This window comes from Xyrauchen texanus, chromosome 14 (assembly GCF_025860055.1).
Source record: "Xyrauchen texanus isolate HMW12.3.18 chromosome 14, RBS_HiC_50CHRs, whole genome shotgun sequence".
In the NCBI taxonomy this organism is placed as follows: Eukaryota; Metazoa; Chordata; class Actinopteri; order Cypriniformes; family Catostomidae; genus Xyrauchen; species Xyrauchen texanus.
Window position 1 is genome coordinate 382,444 of NC_068289.1, and position 19,860 is coordinate 402,303.

Genomic DNA, 19,860 nt, shown 5'->3' on the forward strand with positions numbered 1-19,860 from the left:
TGGCCTCAGAGAATTGACCCGATTGAAACTATTTTGTAGTGGAAGGCCCTCTTTTTCAGAGTGGTGTGCGGAGATGGGGAGGGTGGCAGCTTTCGAGGAGTTAGCAAGTAGAAGGCTGGGGTTTGGGCACTTGTTTGTTTGGAAGTGGGGCAGTTATTTGGCGTTTTGGGGGACTCTTGGGGATGGGATGTGTAGAAAGAAGTTTAGTTTAATTATGTATGTTTCTTATTTGTTTTGAGTGTTACGATATGTGTTCGTTGGGGGTCAGGTTGGGGTTGGTGATTGGGGAGGGATATTAGTGGGGGTTAAATATTGATTCGATGTGTATGTGTTGTGTTTTTCTCTGTTGTGTATTTTTGAATCAATAAATGTTTTTAATTGTAACAGTGCATTACCCCATTACGGCCTCAACAACTGGTCTGACGTGAGATCACGTGAGTTTAGACTACTAACATACTTTGAACAAAAGCGCATAATTCTTGGTATCCTTCTTGATCAATGTATCGGTCCAAACTATTTTTATCATCTCGAGAGAGATCACCTACAGGGTTTGAAAGGAGAACGGTGTCATACTTGCACAGTTGTTGATACATGACAGAAAAAAGGGCAAATGTTATACTGTGAATAAGACCCAAGGTATCTTGCAATTTTGGACCAAGAAAAGAACTTTCACTATATTCCATTTCCAAACCAATACGTAATGGGTTGTTCTAGCTGAGGTTAGGCACTCGCATCATGTGCTGCACTGTGCTGCCAATGTAAACTTGAGGTTTTAAGCAGCAGGGACCCCAGACTATAAAAAGTCAGAGGTGGTGTCCCCCATACCACAGCTGATGGGTGCCTGATATTTGGGCTGAACCACAGACCACGCTGCAGGGTGTCGTGTGTCAGGGCTGCCTTGTAATCAGCATACATGCACAGGGTAAACCCACAAATACCACCCTATTCCAAAAATAGCACATCGTTGGACACCGCTCTTGCATGTGAGACTGTTATTAAGAGAGATCTAGTTGAGGCTATGTTTTTTAGCAAAAGGAAAACATAAATTGAGCATAAGTTAAAGGTAACTCGAGTTACTCAAAGACGAAAGTGTTTGTATTCAGTACATAATGTCATGGAAGAAAGAATCGTACAAACTACAGCATCTAACAGACCACACATTTGACATTATACTTCACATATGTATGACATTAACGTGGATAAATAATAATTTTTTTTAATCATTTTTTCATGACCAACTGTGCCAAATGTATGAATTCAACTGATTTCCGAGCCTGATATGCAAGTAGTAACAAAATAAATGACAAGTTATTTAACAGCAAATCACAAACTCTTTTTTCAGAAAATTCAGAAACTCATAAAGTGTGTAATAAAGAGAGATCATATTGTCTTCAATGTGCGCATTCCAACACATTCCTTGACATACTGAATATTTATCACAATGAGTCTGTGTAGAAGAACAAAAATTAACATGTGCAGAAACTCTACAAAGCTTTCTATTTAATGGTCTACTCTTTTTCCCCCCCCCAAGCCTGTTCGAGTAGGGAGATTCTGGTCAGTGGCCAGAGAGCATGTCACTTCTGGGAAGGAGTTGGCCGCTTAGAAACCGCACCCTCTGTCTATTGTGGACAACACAGCCCGTGCCAGTAATGCAGAGTCCCAAGCAGGATTCCCACATAAGTTCAAACACAAGGTGCGAGTTTGCACATCACAGCCAGACAGATAGCACAGAAATATCTCTGTATGACTGTAACGGTGTAGAGAAGTCTGTGGACTTCAAACCAAAAGACAGACCCTAAGGAACCCTCTATTGCTTCAAAAACTATTCTAGCAGGTTAGACCCCTGGACTTGGAGTTAGCATGCATGCTCAGACAAACCAAGCTCACTAAAATAATTTAAAGATATTCAAGGCCTCACTTACTACACTGCCGGAACCCCCTGGAGACCCTCCAAGACACCCTTTAAAGGAGTCTCAAATATCCTACTTATGAACACAGTGAACTTCAATATATATTCCAAGAGCCTCATCGTCTTGAGGTTACTGAATGAACCATTGACAGTCCTTAGAGTTCTACTTAAGAGTGCTATTTCCCCATCATTTTGTCTCTATCTATGGTCCACAAAATTACATTCGAAAAAAGGCCCCCCAAAATTCCAGCAGGATCCGTGGCTAGAAGCAGAAGAGGTGAGGCAGGACATGCTCCTTGCAAATAGAGTGGGGCCAACCTGGGAGTGTGGGAAAGACAAGGAACTGTACCAAATAAGAGGCGTTTGATGTGTTCACTCTGGGTCTGTCCCACAGGTTCCCCTCATTCATTTTCAGCAGCACCCTGTTGCCCTAAACCGGCAACTATTTTCAGGGAAAAGAGAGGTGAATCAGGGGCGTTCTGAGGTGCCACTTGCACAATGGTTTTCTAGTAGAATAGGCGTGTCTGCTCTACAGGAGATGTTCGGTCCTTTAGTGTAAAAAGGTCTCTCCGTTTTCCTGCAGCAAAGGCTGCGACTCCTGCCACTTTCAACCAGCCGCCGAGTTCTGTGGGACAAGAGCCTCAGCGTGGGGCTATGTGGCTCCATAAGCATAAAACCAACAAGGCCCCAGCTTTGAAGTTCCCTATTCAAGCTGACATCCACTGCAAAAAAAGATGCAGTGAGGGGCAGGTCGTAAGGTTGTGCGTGTGTGTGTGTGCGCGTGTGCTCATACATGTGTGTTTGCTTGAGACAGATGCACTGCTGATCTTTTTGATGTAAACAGGAGTCCCTTGGTCTCCATTCTCTCCACCTGACCCTGTACTCGCTTTATCGCCTCTTTTGTCCCACCTACAGCTGGATCTTCCCATTTGATCTACTGTCCTTGTACTCTCTATGGGGTACTATGGTGGAGGTGTGTGAAAAAGCCCAAGCAGCAAGATGGGATTCATGCAATCTATGAGATTTGGCTTGAAAAGGGGTGTGTGAGTGCGTGTATGCTTGAGGAATAAAGGGGAAGGGTTCTGCTTCAAATGGACGACACTCATGACTCTCTTAAACAAAGTCCTGTTATTCTGCTTGCATAATTATTTGAATAAAGATTGCTCATTAAATGTTGTTTAGAAGTGTTCTGATGAGAGATAGGCTAGAATGAATTGGACTGGAAATGGGTCGAGATGGGGGTGTGGGGCTGTAGATATCCTACCAAAAACACAGACACTCATACTCATCCAACAGAGCATCAAAGAAGATAAAGGTATTTAAATCATATTTTCTGATTGCACTATGAATAATGGGTATTTTATTATTAAAGTAAATTGTTACCATTTCTAAAGAAAATGTATAAAAGATTATTGGCATGATGCTAGGGTGTTCTTGGTGGCTGCTAAGTCTTTGATAGAACGTTTCTAGGGTGTTCTGGGTAGTTACTAGGTGGTTGCCAAAGTCAAAAGAGCCCACCACCAAAGGGCTCAAGTCCCTTGTTCAATCTAAAGCTGCCTTTTCACTGTCTCCAACATTTTTCCTTTTTTTGGAGTGGTGGTGGTGTAGTGGTCTAAGCACATAACTGGTAATCAGAAGGTTGCTGATTCGAACCCCACAGTCACCACCATTGTGTGCTTGAGTAAGACACTTAACTCCAGGTTGCTCCGGGGGGGGATTGTCCCTGTAATAAGTGCTCTGTAAGTCACTTTGGATAAAAGCGTCTGCCAAAAATTGAAGGAGAAGCTACCAAAGGTTTACCTCAGAATGAGCAGATGAATTCAATACAATTCAGGATTAATATTCACTCAGTATTTATGATTAACAGTATTATTTATCATTATTACAGTTTTTATTGATAATATTATGATTAACAGCAACAACAACCCTAATTCAGAAAATATGAATCAGAAATTCATAGATGTTATTTTAAATATGTAGGTTTTACGTGTTCAGAAATAAATGACACGAACAAATTTAATCCCGTAATTCAAAAAGTTTTTTTGTGACATTTTGCAAAATAAACAATCATTTCTGACTTATCCATTATTAACTGTTCAAAATACAGATATTCCTCACTTCACCCTGATAGTTTGCATTAATACATCACTTCCGGTCGGGCAGTCGCATACGGTCTAGTCGCTCAAGTTGAAATATATTAACGCAACCAAGGCTCAAATCGGATCAGAAAATGTCACATTCAGAGACAGCCGGAACCTCACGCAGCCCCCGAGTGACTCTCCATTGGAAACAACTTCCGGTCTATTGTTTGTTGGATGCAGTGAAAAGGTGGCTTAAGTCTAAGTTGGGGTTAGGGGTTTTGAGCTAAAGTAATAGTGATAAACCAATTTATAAAGCTTTCTCCATTAACCATACAGGACCAAATCATAAAGTGAATTTATCTTTCTAAATCATCATAAAATACTTTGGAATGCTGGCTGATATTTAAGATTGTTACCGTTTTAGACATCAAACACATCTTTCTACATTGGACAAAGAAGAATCAAAGATTCAACAGATACAACAGATGGTAAAAGCTTGAAATAGAACCAATTCCAATGAAGGAGGACAAGTGTTCTTTCTTTTCTGTTGTGTTGAACTTTTATCATTGTTCTTCTCCTCCTCTTCAAGATCTCCAGGTCATCTTAAAGTCATATGAATGCATCACGGTCCATTTCAGTACCTCCACACAGGATTTAGCTGACAGAACCTTTTGTGGATTCTGGCAAACTGGGTCCAAGTGGTATTGCAAAGTCAACAGAGGACAGAAGAAAATAAACCAAGTCTAAAGAAACAGTAATGAGACAAATCTCTAAAAACCCCCTCGTAATGAAGGACCACTGCCAACTTCAACCTCCATCCCAGACCGAGATAGTGTCCTGAGATATCTCACCTGTCTCTGTGACAACACTAGACTCTGTAAACAGCAAACAAAAATGTGTCTGCGGTCCGCGGAAAATTATGCTTTCTGCCTGTCAATAATTTTCATGTTTTCATAGTATTGTAGTTGCAGTGAATTATTGAGACATTATGCATTTTTATGCCATGTTGTTCATAACATTGTCAGATAAGGCCGCTATTTTTCAGCTGTTGTTTTTAACAACCGTTTCTGCTCTCAATAAATCTAATTTTGGGATCTTTGGAGTGCGGGTTCTGGAAAGAGGGGGCATGGCTAATACAAGGGCTCAGTCTGGTGGAAGTAGAATGGCTGAAATCGCTTACAACACCTACCAGACTTCCTAAGACAGCCTCCATCGTAGTCTCACAGATCTAGACATTGCACAAAGTCTGGTCCACTTTGCACCACTTACACAGAAAGATGTTCCCAGCATGCAAAACAACCAACAACAATTTGTTTTGTTTTTATGTGACATTTAGAAACAGACAAATCTGAAAAAGATAATACCACAATAATAAAACAAAAGAATTACGGGGATTGCATACTGGAGACTTTCCAGTGACTAACTCTTCCTCAAACGCAATCATAATATCAGTCCGGTACCTTTCAAAATGGTATTTTTTTATTACAAGCGAAGACCCCGTCTACTCAGAGTTGAGCAATTTAATTGGATCTTGTAATTAAAAACACGTACTTTCCAGTTTTGTGTGCAATAAATATCAGATAGTTGGTGAACAGATTGTGGGCGGTTCGTGGGTGTGCCATCTGAGCCTGAGACTACGCTAGAGCTGGGCGATAAAACCATCTCGATATGTATCACGATATCGATGATAAGCTTTTAAGTAATTTTCTATATTTAGCCTGTGTTCTACATCTAGATGATCAGGTGCATGTCACTAAAAACACAAGCAGTTCGGCTAACGGCTAATGTTGCTAACGTTAGCTATCTTCTTCAGTGCCGCCAGTTGAAGCACACAGCATGAATGGATCCTGAAATGCCAGACTGACAGAGATGCAGACGAACATGCCGCAGCAAGTTTACTGGTGATATATGACAACAGATATATTTATGTTCTAATTTTGTGAAATTAATCAGATGTCATCATCTCTGGCAAAAAACATTACTAGTTTGTAGCCTAGTCTCTCACTTTATCTTTTTTTTAGATTATCTTTTAACATTCACATCCCACTGCACTTGATTGATAAACTCTATAAAATATTTGATTATTTTGGTAGAAGATCCCTCAGACACAACTGCTTTGGCTGTCTCTGGGCCCCCAATGCAATTTTGTATAGACTATTTTTTTTTTTTTCTTCCTTTCTTCTGCCAACTTAGAAATAAAAAAAACAATTGCAATGTGCAAATGTGAATATATATTGTGATAAATATCAACATAGAAAGATATGATAAAGAATACTGTGATACTATTTTTGGCAATATCCCCCAGCCCTAGACCATGCCCACCTTGACATTCTGGCAGCTCGTTGGAGACCAGGGACATTCGTTAAGTAATTGAACTGTATTACAGCCTGGCCACTGACCCCCACCCTAAGATGAAGTGACTGACAAGAAACATCCATTAATAGCAAAGTGGAACTCATTCACAAAGAGTATAAAACACATAAAAAGAGAGCAAAATGAATGCTCAAGCATATGCATCTGTTTGGGGCAGTAACATTATGATAAAAGGAGGACAAAAATATGCTGTAAAAGAGAAAAAGTGCAAAGAATAAGATTTGGATGACAAAAACACACATGTAGTAACAGTGAAGAGAATCAAAGTTCCGACACCAATTAAAGTGGAGCCAGAACAATCAATCAAGGAGAATGCAAAAACACATATCCTCAGAGTATGTATGAGGGAGCTCAAGAAATAAATAAAATTGAAGATAAAAAAATAGAAAGGCAAGGCTGCCTAGAGCAAGGATGTACCCAGCTGTTCTGTTCTTTTTAGGCAGACACGTCCCATTAAAAAAAAAACCTTTTACGTGGCCCTGAATCAAACAATTAGCTTCCGCACAGATCGCAGGATCCAGGGAGCCTTTGATTCTGAAAGGGGATTTTTTCCGCTTTATATGGGCCAATTATCGTCAGGTACCCGCTGTCCTCATTTGGTGAGCTTTCAAATATCCTGCATTAAAAAGCTGGTTGTTACAACCGAGAAGGAAAGCGTTTCATTCATTCCCATTAAGTGGGTGGAAATTTCACACTAGAGAGAGAATTGAGAAAGAAAGTGTGTTAGAGATGGATTGAGCCTGATTAATAATATTATAAATGTAACTCCTGTACCTGGCCTGTGAAGGCCACCATCGCAGAGCCACAGACTCCAGGATGGCAGTATGGGACAGACTGAGGAGGTGCTTTGTTGTAATGAGACAAATCATCAACCAAATGTGCCAAATTACAGACTTGTGTTGAGAGTTTGCTTTGAAACTTGTTTGAGTACTGATCATGTGGCATGTGTTGAAAAGAGGGGCATCCTGGAGCTCTTTAGCGTTTGGAAGAGCTTTCTGAATAACTTGACTGATGCAAAGGTTGAAGTTCATATGGATTAATGTCAAAGATAAAATTTATGGAGTTGGCAGCCTTGGAAACCAGACCAAATTATAGACAAAAGGGACCCCACACTAAAATGAACAACTCAACATAGATTATTAAATTGAAGCACAACGATTAAAAACATCTGTCTCAGGTAATCCGGTCACAAGTGCCGAGACACACTGCCATTATAGCACTGCGCCGTGTGTATTTTAATGGAGACATTGTTATCCTTTTCTGGACAAACACAGCACCTTCTATGCAAACGAGGCTCATTATTGAATGTGCCAGATTTAAACATTTCGGCACTATTTGCCTGATATAATTGATGTTGCACTATTACCGCCCATGGAAAACTTGTGATATTTAAATAACTAAAAAGATTCATTTAAAAGGGATGACATTTGTATTGATTAAGACATCAGAAATAGTAGACAGGCAAATATTTTTTTGAGCCATTGTCTGGGAGCACAAAAGCCAGTGTAAATTTGAGACATTACCCAATTTGCAATATTCCTTAAGCAAATCAGATGCTAAAACAATGAAGACATCGCAGTGGGCTGAAAATAATGAAAATGCAGAGTACAAAAGGTGTTTACCAGCACATCGGAAGCTCTGTGCAGTGAGACCCTTCTCTACAGCCAGGCAGGTAAGGATGCTGAGAAAGCTAGTGGTGACGGATTGCCGTTTAGCTCTTTGCGCCTCCCTGTGTCGTCGCTCCCTGGCTGGCTTACTCCTCATCAGTACTCCGGTTGGGCCGGACTGATTACTATCCAACTGCGGTCTCTGAACAGTAACAGCGGTTTGCAAGGCCTCCACCCATTTCCGGGCTTTGGGCTCGCTCTCTGCCCGCAAGCGCAGCACATAATCAGGAAAGACCACTTGGAAGCAAGCCTTTAGGCCACCGTTTTCCTCATCCCGCTGCACAGCCAGACAGGAGGCCAGCCGGTACCGCAGCACGGGCTCCGATACAGGGCCCCTTCCCTCAGTCGGAAAGGCCTGCAGCTCGGTGCGGCTCAGCACAAACGTGAAGGCTCTCCAGTTGTTGAGGTCGGTGAGTTGGTGCAGAAGGCCAGCCTTTAGCACATCGGCACAGTGTTGGGTGAACAGAGGTAGGGCTGTGGGACGTACCAGCGGTCGAGGGGTTGGCATCGAGGCTGAATCAGGATCGGGCTCATGGGGGGTAGGGGAGGTGGCACGAGCCGGCTCCCATTTGCGATGGGCTGGACGGACGGCCAAGACGTGTTCCCAGAGGAGTCTCCGCCACTCCAGTGCCTCCCACAGGCATGATGCACGTAACTGCACACGGGTGCTGTTAAAGAAAACTGCCTGCAGAACGCGTCCATCCTGTGGCTGGGGTGCGCTCACTCCTTGGCAGTGAGACAGTGAGAGGGCAGCACATAGCTGCTGGTTGCCGCTGCTGTCCAGGCTGTAGAGACGTAGCTCACAGGGTGTAAGCTCAACATGACAGGTGCTCCAACGTCCCCACGGACCCTCTCTCTGCTCCAACAATCCCTGCTTCACCAGGCTAGAGCTGCTCTCCTTATGAGCTGAAAAAGAAAAGACAGAAAGAGCACATTTAGAGCTATTAAAGCAGAACAGCCTTAAAAAGAAAATATTTGGTTTTCCACAAAAACAGTTCCTCAAAGTGTTTGATTATAAAATTACTGGACATGCAAAATAATGTTTATCCGTCAGGACACAGTAGATTTGATGATGGATCATATAAATGGTCAATAAGCCACACAACAATTTTCATGACAATAATTTTCCAGGGGTGATGTTCAGACAGATGGATCGATCTGGCATTATATGAAGACTTGGGCCTTTACACACTGTAAGGATGCTAGGGGTGTAAAATACATTGATGCATTGTAATGCAATGATCTAACAAACATATTTTGATGCATCGTTTATGGAATTAAACAACAGATTTTTATTACAATATTAATAACCAATGTAATACAGATACCTTGTCAGATTACTTTAGCCAGCTGGTGGGACACTATATAGTCAAATTTGACAAAGTTGCTCAAAAGGACCCAACAGAAAATTGCAAACAGTAAAGTACCGTTATTATTATTATTTCTAATAGGCAGTTGTGGGGGAAAGGCAATGATTAACCAAGAAAAATTGCATACTTCTTTAATTTTACTTTGTTTCATTTATTATAATAATATTTTGAAAACTGTTATTGTATAATGGGAGTGAAACCACTTATTGGTTTACATCTCCTGTGAGGATGATTTATATGCGACAGAGCTATCTTATTAATAAATCAATAATATGGTAGTTGTATGTGTATTATGACAGGGTTTACTTGCTTACTTATATGGAGCTTTGAAACAGACTTTCTTATTTTTTAAAGGGACACAGTGGACTTAAATAACTGGTTATGTGAATATTTAAAGCACTCATGTTAACATGATATCAAGACAGTCAGTGCTTTTGGTGTAAATACATCAACAAATCTTTTTTGATTCTCTCGAACTGGCACCCCCGGCTCGTCTTTATCCCCATCCTGGCTGATTAGGACAATTCGGTGCAGGGTGTTCGTCCTCACGGCCCGGTCATGCCCTCCTCCTCATCACAGTCATTAAACATTATTTTTTTCATTAAGGTAAAATTGTTAATTTAGGGATTTTGGGATTATTTTCTTTGTTTAACATCAACCCTGTCATGTGAATGTGACTTGAAAATTAACATATGCTATGTCATTGACGCCTCTATATTTTTCTTTCAGCAGAACTGGTCAAAAATATCTACTTGCATGTTTCAAGAAATTCTGCATGTTAATCTGGAGCCCTTTGTGTTAGATGTTCACATCATGACAGATGATGTTAGCAGTCTGTCCAGCCAATGCAAAGCAGGAAGAACCATTATTGCGTGTAGGGCTACTGTGCAAACAAAACGGCAAAGAGTGACCACTCTGGCACTCCTTCCTTTCTCTGTCCGTTTCTTTCACGAGCTCCCTCCTTTATCTCCTTTCCTCTCTTGGTCCTCAACACTCCTCATCCTCCTTGGCTGGGAACTGCCTGCTTTCCTCCCAACCCTCAGAAACCCGCTGGGTGCCTGGAGCTGCTGGTCCTGGGCTATGGCCTCTGGCTCCAACAGTCCCAGAGAGAGGCCAAGAGGAGGGTCAGTTAAAAGTAATGCCCTTGAATTGTTTTCTTTAAGTCTTATCTGTAGTGTACCAGTCAAAACTGCACCTTCTATAACATCTGTAACATATAATGGGCAGTCTCGCTTTATTTAAAGGGCGCCAGCAAACACCAAAACAGCTGATGTGCTTCTGCCTTCTGGAGTGTTGTTGTGGATGTTTGGGGGCTCCTTACACTCCGAGGGCTTCAAAGGCGCATAGCTTGCAGCTATGGAAAGAGTCACTACTAATTTCATGGCAGAGAGGATGTGAGGCCTGCTGACATGACCCAATTAGCAGGCTGGTGCTAGGCCTGTCGGACTCCAGAGCCTGTACCTTTCAACTGCAAGTTGCTAAAAGACCCATGTGACGAGTATAAGACTGGACATGGTCCATAAAACCAGTAATAGTGACTGATATAACAGGCACAAGGGAAAAAGTCAGCACTGATGACTCAAACCACTCCAAGCCTGAGTGGGAAGGGCAAATGAGGATGAAGAGGCAAAGTGCAGAAACAAAACCATGTCAAGTACAGCAAGTACATCATGGTGAGCAGAATCCATTTTTAGTGAATGTGTTTGACTTTCTACTCTTCTTACATGCACTCCCAGCTGAATGTGTACATTTCAAAGGGTCCAAGTAAATTTGAAAGGGCTTTTATGAAAAGAGAGGTGTTACAATCACGTGACCTTGATTATTTAACCAAAAACCCTGCAATATGCATCACTATTATTGCGAATACAAAATAATTCCATATTAAGACCAATGATTAACCTGTGACACTGTATTCAGCTAATAATTTACATTTATGCATTTGGCAGACACTTTTATCCAAAGTGACTTACAGTGCACTTATTACAGGGACAATCCCCCCGGAGCAACCTGGAGTTAAGTGTCTTACTCAAGGACACAATGGTGGTTGAGAGTGGGTCAAACCAGCAACCTTCTGATTACCAGTTCTGTGCTTTAGCCCACTACGCCACCATCATTCCATGTAGTGGGCATGGCTCATTGCGATCAAGTATTATGACTAATAGGATGACTGAAAAATGTCTTCAGTCTGGCACATGGAGACCTTGCTAAGCACAGCTGCAGTCAGACCAACATTCTGTTAAAACCAACATCACAACCACATCAATGCTAAATATCCCTCTAAAATATCGAGTTGCCACATAGGCTGTAAACAAACACCGCACTCATATGGAAGAGTCACATCATTAGATGATATCATAATAAATGTTGGGAGTATAATCTCCACTTTGCACTTTAATAAAAGACAACTAGTAAGTGCTGTTTCATTAAGACTCTGAGACCAAAACAAAATAGAAGACAAAATCCACTTACATTCATCCAGGTATTATAGGGTTAAATATTCTCAATCCTTTTTAGAAGGCCATGGGCTGCAATAATCTTTATAGTCTACTTAATAACATAAGTCCATCAAGAACAGAACAGTTTATTGTGAAATGTAAAATGTGGTTCAAAAGGTGTCATATTTATATATGTATACTGTGCAAAAGTCTTATCTTAAGTGGTTATTTATACCTGCTTCTTTAGTATGTCAATAAGAAATATAAATGTTAGACTCCCAAACTTTACTTTTGCAAATAGAATAGAAGAACAGGGAGCCCTGCAACAGACGGTATGGCCCTCACAGTGCCCCCGAACATCGGGTCTGTCTGAGATTAAACAAAGTGACAGAAGCAATCGAGACAGCCGAAACAGATAGAAAAACTGTGTCCAGGTGTACCTAGGAGAATAGGGGCTGTTTTAAAGGCAAAGGTGGTCACACCGAATATATATTTAGGTTTTTTATGTTTACTAGACTTTGTATGACATTAAGTGATAAATGAAAAATATTTATTTCATTAATTTGAAGACATCCTCACTATACAACATTTTTCACAAGTGCCTAAAACTTTTGCGCAGTTCTGTATATATGTGTATGTGTGTGTGTTTATATATATATATATATATATATATATATACACATACATACATACATACATGCATAGGGATGCACCGATCCGATACCTGGATCGGTATCGGCTCCAATACTGAAGCTTTTAGACGATCAGGTATCGGTCCGACAAGCCGGATCCAAATCCGATACGGTGTTAGTCATGTTCGTTACTGTCAAGCTCAAAAAAATGACATAAAAGTACCATAAAACACAATTAAAGTAGTTCATATGACTCGTGCTTTTTATTCAAAGCCACTTGAAGATGTGCAATAACTCTGTGAATCACAAAAGGCTGTGTTTTCTAAGTAAATGTATAAAATGCACACGCAGCTCCAGCACGTCAGTGAACGGCGCTGATCTGTTTACACACTCGCGGCTATTTTTATCCTTCACGTGGTGTGCAATATTTGATCGCTACTCATGAACAACATCTCTGATGTAGATGCTCAATAGTTCGGTTCACTTATAATATGCATTTAGAACGGCACTTGAGGTGCTTTTTTTTGTTTGTTTTACCAGAATTTGAATAAGAAGCGGATTAGACTATTGTGAACTTGTCTACAAACAGACGCACTTTCAGGACTTTCTGGAGAGTTTAGAATGTCAAAATAAAAGCGTGAGGGTTTAAAAGTTAAAGGTAAGATATATTACTATATATTACTATTATAATATATTATTATCATTTGTTTACAAATGCTAATAATATTTAAGTTGAATAGTAAATATACTGGTATCGGCCGATACTGAGATTTCCGATATCGGAATCAAATCGTAAAAAAGGGGTATCGGTGCATCATTATATTATATATATATATATATATATGGTCTGGCACTGGTATATAAAAGGTCTGCACTTATATCACCCATTCACACACCAATTACGGCAGAGGCACTAGTCTGCCATTGGGAGCATCTTGGGGTTCAGTGTCTTGCCCAAGGACACTTCGGCATGTGGAGTCACGTGGGCCGGGAATAGAACCACCAACCCTGTGATTAGTGACCGACCCGCTCCACCACCTGAGCCACAGCGAATAAATATATATAATTTTGTAATATTTAAAGATAACTATGTATCATTATTTCATCATTATATATTGAATTATTGTTATATGAGGGGCTTTCTCAGCAAATATTTGTATATGCGATTAAATGCAATTAATTGCGATTAATTAATCGGGACATCATGCAATTAATTAGATTAAACATTTTAATCAATTGACAGCCATAAAACAAATATATAATAATATATATATATATATATATATTCAGACAAAAGCTTTCATGTAAAGGAAAACCTAAAGTCAATCTTTGAGCTAGACGAAAATATATATGTCGAAATTAACAGTGAACAAAGCAGACTATATTGGCATTGACGCTATTAATGAGCGGCAACTCAAGCATAGCACAAACACTGAGACCTGTGCAGTGAAGGGTGTAGGGGGTTCTCCAGTCTTAATAAGTAGATCTATCAGCATTAGAAACTTAGTGAAATGCCAATATATTAATGTCACCTAAGATTCAGCTCTGTTCAATCTCAGCCACATGAAGAAACGCTGGCCATTCTAGTGTGGAACTTACTTCTATTTCCCATAACTCCCTTTGGCACACTTTGCAGTAATTAACAATTTGCTCCATTAGTTTAAACACAGAAGCACGGACAGCCAAGAGGATTGGGATCACCTGCTATTTTGTGTCACCTAGTATTGATTCACTGGGTGTTGAAATAAATCACAAATCTTTTAAAATAAATTAATAGAGAATTATGTTAAACAGACTACAAAGGATATAAAAAAGTGACAATTGTCATTGGTAAAAATAAAATGCTATAAAATGGCTTTAAAACATTGGTATTGAAAATAAAATGGTAGTAGTGCTAATTAAATAGGCTTTGCTCTTTCTTCTGGGTTCCTATTTTCCTTGATCTGGGATGACCTTCTCTCAAAAGTAAAAATCCTTCCAGTCAAAACACACAGAAACAGAAATAAACAAACAAGCCAAAGCTTAAGCAATCAAGAAAAACTAATTGAATCTCTTGCTCGCCATAAAACATTTTTGACAGAGGTGTAGACACAACAAATCACGGGTGTGAGGAGATAAAAGATAAACATCAGGTGACATAATAATAATAAAAAAGTGTAAAATGTTGGGAAAAAGCAATTCCGGTAAAGCTAGTGTCCTCATAGTTATGGAGAGTAGCTGTCCAGTAAACCCTTCCACCGTGCCCTATTGTGATAAAGCAACAAGCAATAAAAGCTCTCTCTTCTGTGTAAATCTCAGTTTTTTGGTTTATGGTTAGGACCAGCCACAACAATTGGCAAGCAGCGCATTCTGATGGTTGCTTCGGTCCAATGTCTCTGGCGTTGCTCTGGGTAGCCCTGTATGCAATGCATAGCTGTATATTAAACATCAGATATGTTCTGATCAGCTGTAATTATGTGGTATAACACAGAATCTTTATACCACTGTATACCAACAAATTATTTGGCACTAAAATCTTGTCATGTCACGCGCGCTTGGTCACGTGACATGGTTTACAGTGTTTGGGGACGTTCACACCAAACATGTTATTGTGTCCACCTGTGATGCTTTTCTATTGTTGTTCTATATGAACATGCGCAAGACAGAACATCTTTGAACATTGCATCCGGTCTTGCTATTTTTTTGTGTTTTTTAGATGCAATGTTAAGTTAAAAAGAACATAAACTTTTAAAAATGCGTCCCGGGACACCTGTGTTCAATTCAATTAGTTGCGCTGGATCAGCATTTTAGCGCAAGAATGCGTCAGAGTTCAGCAAACATATCCAGGATTTGAACTGATTATATATGTCACCGTTAAACATTAATTTTCATTAAATGAACGTTTTAGGATAAAGACAGAAAAAAAAAACCCATTAATTTACAGAGTTTCATTCTTACCATCCCTCTGCTCATTTAGTGCCATGTTCTTGAATGTGTTCTTGTCAATGGCTTGCATCCCATTATCTGTGTAACTGCGGTTGTTGATGTCTGAACGTGAGCGGTTGTGGCCACGTTTGAAGGCGCCGCTGGATGTGGTAGTTGTGGAGTTTGTCTCTTTGGCATGAGCTGCCAAATCGTTGGTGGATCGTGCCCGGTTCCTTTTTCCATTTCTAAGTCCCAGTACACTAAAGGAAGTCTGCTCTGCCCAGGCCATATTGCCGGGTGATATCTCCGATTGCTTTCCTGTTAGAAGCCCCCAAACCCCACTGGAGTTCAGCTTTTCCAAGGTGGATGCCTCTTTAAGCTTCTGTGGGCGTACCTGGCCATCTCCTTGGTTGTCATCAAGGCAGTGCAGGTAGTCCTCAGTGGCCTCGAGGGCTGGGCTAATGTCCTCCACCTCCAGACCTTCCATCACCTCCACGATCTTGCTGTCACAAAGGAGGCAGAGGGACAGGTTTCTGATGTACGCGAATGTAGGAAAGGCAGGATTGATATGCCTCAAAGCACCACAGTTGGAACATCTGCTATTTGGACACAAGAGGAAGCGTGACAAAACAGACGGTCAACAAAGGCCTGAACCCCTTATAGGACTGTCATTGTATGAGCCAACATCGTTAATCAAGCACCTAATGAAGACTGACTAATGTGCCAGTTATCAGTATCAGCAATGGGCAAGGTGAGTCTGGCAGAACCCGAGTGCAAACATGGAACAGGTGTTGCCCCTCATTTAAAGCAGCAACTCAGTTAAATCATTGCTGTCTGTAAGGCAGTAATTCAGTGAGTAATAAATGCAATATGGCACCAGGACGTCCTTCCCCAGGGCTCAACCTGAATCATCCTGAATTTGGACAAAAAGAGAGAAAAGCACATAACAGTCAGTAAATACATCAGTTACACCATGCACAGCTGATGTTCTACATTTTTGAGTAAAGAGTATGACATCAGAAACTGTAAACCCCTAAAAATCCTCAAACATGTAGTTAAAAATCTTGTTAATAAACAGGATGAGCCCAAACTACACCCTGACAACTTTTCTGACAATGTGTAATGAAAGATGTCCTAACAACTGTCATATTCATCTGCCAGCATAAATAATAGCACTACTCACAAAAACCACATGAGAGATGTGCCTCACAAATGATTCAAAAAGAATCTGACCATAGCAGCATAATGCTAAGCTAACAATGCAATGATCTATGCATAAAAACTGCATAGCACCCATAAACATTGGATAAAATAGTTAATTTTAATTAGACTAAACCATTTTTACGAATACTCATTGTTAGTACTGAACTGAAATGGTGTGGCCTATGCTTACAGACATTTCTCTTGTCTCAATGTGTCATCTTGGATGTATTCTGGGATTGTCTTCTCCACAAAGTATGCATGTGACATCGCCTTATGGACAAAACAAGGTAACATTGCCTGTCTAGCTTAGTAGAAACAGCATCCACGTAATGAACAAGCTAAAAGCTACCGAGACACTGAAATCCATTTAGCTTCAAGGCACAGTCAATTTCATGCTACTACCTGTACTTCCATGTTCAATAGCCTGCCTTACATTGCTGCGCTTCAGGCAGTCGGACAATCCGACATCATAAGTGGAACTTTCCAGCCTTGGGTGGGGTTCCCTGCCTCATCTATACATGAGCACAGTATGTTTCTCATGAGCCTCTCCTCATCTTACCCTGGTCTACCTCCTCTCACACAACATCCATTTCCTGTGCCTTTGCGATAAAGCTCAGGGTCTTTCACTTTCTAGAAATCATCAATTATTAAGAGACTATTACATCATCTCAGAGAAGAAACTCACCAGAGAAAGAAACAGTGAAAGACAGATTAAGAAAGAGACATACAAACAGCTGAGAGAGTGACTATATTTACACGGACACCAGAAAGCGGCGTATTGAGAGAAAGCAGTGTTCCCGCTTACATGGACTGTATAAGCAGTGTACTCGTTACTCCCGTATACGCGCGGCTTGTCAGTAAGCAGCTTTCTCCTGCAGCGTAATTTCCCTGCGATGCTTGTGTAAATAACAAACATGGTATCCAAGGAAGAGTTCACTATTTAATGCCCGTTGCTTTGCTTTATTTGTAGATATTTCAGAGTTGTTGCTGTTTGTTTCTTTAACTTTCTTTCACGACCTGCAACTGAATTGTGCTGCATAAGTGGGGTATCGCAATCAATCTCTGGGATTCCCCCACATTGGATATTTTACATTAGTGTGTATACATGGGTATATTTTATAGTGTATGTGCTTTTCCCACTGTACTCCCTGAAATGTTGAATTATTTCCACTGTGTTGGCTTGTAGTTGGACTCCATCCTATGACGTTTGTTATCCGGTATGTTCACACACATGCGCACTGCTCAAACGCATTTACACAACCACATAAGCAGCATTCTCGAGGAGAAACCTACGAGTGTTAAACAGCTTTCTCTTAATCCCTTAAATGGCATAAAGAAATCAGCTTTCCTGTTTACATGATGTTTCAGAACATTGCTTTCTGCAAAAGCCCTGGAATAAGCCATTTTCTTAACTGCACATAAATGTGGACAGTGAATTGAAGAATACTTTGTTTTTCCTGTCTAGGTACTGTGGGACAATGGAAGCAAATCCACACGACTGCAAATCTTAAAGCTGATGTAACTTTTTCAGTGTTAAAATACTTTCTTCTATTCCAGCTTAATATACAGAGACTACCATACGTAAGCCATTCATAGTTTTTATTATAAGTAAGCCATTCATAGGCTAATTTTCACGAAAACTGTAAACACTGTCTCTGTAGCACAATAAAGATTCCTATGTTTGTTTTAAATGACCTGCTTAGACCCGCCTCAACAATGCGACTCAACCAATGCCGTGCATTGGGGGAGGGACAACCTGACTGTTTGAACAACAGCAGACGAGGGCGTAATCACAAGGTGTTTGGAAAACATTCCTTAAAGCTTTAAGCTTTCTCATAATTAAGCTTTCCTCATAATTAGTCTCAGAGGCAGTAAAATACTGAAAATACAAAAATAGCGGATGTCGTTAATAAAAGCAGTCACTCCAAACCTATCTTTTTTAATAATTTTAAATCACTTTTAGATTGATTGGCTAGCAGCTAGCCTTGAGTACTAGACCGGTCATTTTGCTACAGTAAAAACACAAGACTGTGTAGTTTTCACCTCTGCTTGTAGACAAATCATTCTGACAGAGATGAAAAGGCGCTTCTCTATTGTTCTATTTTTAGTCATCTCACAGCAAGCATCAGTCATCCTCATGCATGATCAGAGGCACTGACGAAGCAAAGCCAAGGACCTGGGGCCAGATTCACCAAACGCTCTTAAGAAGAAATTTGTTCTTACTACCATTTTCTTCTTAATTTGTAACTTAAGAAAAAAAGTTATGAATATTTTTTATTCCCGAATAAACTGCGTAAGAAAGTTTTTCTTAAGAAGCATTAAAATTCTCGGAAAAAGTTTTCTTCTATATCATCGTAAATAACATCTTAAAGTGAGGATCACCTCACAGTTGTCTTAAGTTCAAATAGGTAAGATGTGTAATGAATTTACTGGGTTTTTCATGTTGAGTCTCAAGATGCAATGGACTGTTTAAATAGAAATTTTATTTAAGACCAAACATGTTGTTTAATTATATTTTTATTTTCAGCTTGTAAACCATGTAAATGTTATCACCAAATTCAAACAATAAATGTTGTTTTGAAGCTTCTTAATGTGGTGACCAATCATGCTAATCGACATTGCGCTGTATATAGCACACACTCTCTCTCTCTCTCTCTCTCTCTCTCTCATCTTTAGAGTTAATTGAAACATAATTATAACAGTAGAAAGCTGAGTCTTTCTCTTTCACCCCATCCCTATTGGAGTTGGGCATAGAGGAGACCTGCTTCGTACTTTCTGACGTGATATTATTATCAAGCTTCCTAAGGAGAACATTGTCCTTGCAGTAATTTCCTCAACAAGAACATCTAGCTTTTGTCTACTGAACTTACTGTTTCTTTTCTTTTCCTCCATGTCAAATTAAAAGTTATCAAATGGTAAGCAGCAAGTAGCCTACATTTTCCTTTGGCGGTTAATGTTGTTAAACTAACACATCTCACGCATTTTACATTAAATAAAATAATAGTGAGTTTAAATAGTTTTCACTTTAATAGTTGCGGTTTCAATTAAATCAACTGCTGAGTTCATGCTAGCTAGCGCTGAGCTACATCCTCTGCCAATGACATTTGTGTCATCTGATTGTATACTGTCATATCACATATTTGTGTAATCGATGAAAATCAGAGACTCACTATATTCATATTTAAGAGCAGGAAAAGAGAAAACAAACCGTTATTTGTATGTGAAAATGACTCACCTTGATTCTGTTTACAATCTGTCACATTCAGTTCCGTCAACAAAAGTGCGC

At 40.1% G+C, this 19,860-nt stretch overlaps 1 protein-coding gene across 2 annotated transcripts in view; it reads right to left on the bottom strand.

Annotated features, from left to right (window-relative positions):
• Positions 1-19,860, bottom strand: part of LOC127654661 (pleckstrin homology domain-containing family M member 3-like) — a 49,420-nt gene that overhangs the window by 29,548 nt on the left and 12 nt on the right. The window contains exons 1-4 of one of the 2 annotated variants that reach the window (XM_052141911.1): positions 19,810-19,860; positions 16,073-16,284; positions 15,405-15,967; positions 7,986-8,936 (exon numbers count right to left, since the gene is read on the bottom strand). The exon at positions 19,810-19,860 is cut by the window's right edge and continues 12 nt beyond it. In XM_052141911.1, coding sequence (XP_051997871.1) covers positions 7,986-8,936; positions 15,405-15,858 — 1,405 coding nt within the window. In that variant the 5' untranslated portion in view covers positions 15,859-15,967; positions 16,073-16,284; positions 19,810-19,860. Of the gene's footprint in view, positions 1-7,985; positions 8,937-15,404; positions 16,285-19,809 lie in introns of both variants that reach the window. The other variant, XM_052141912.1, reaches the window with a different exon arrangement.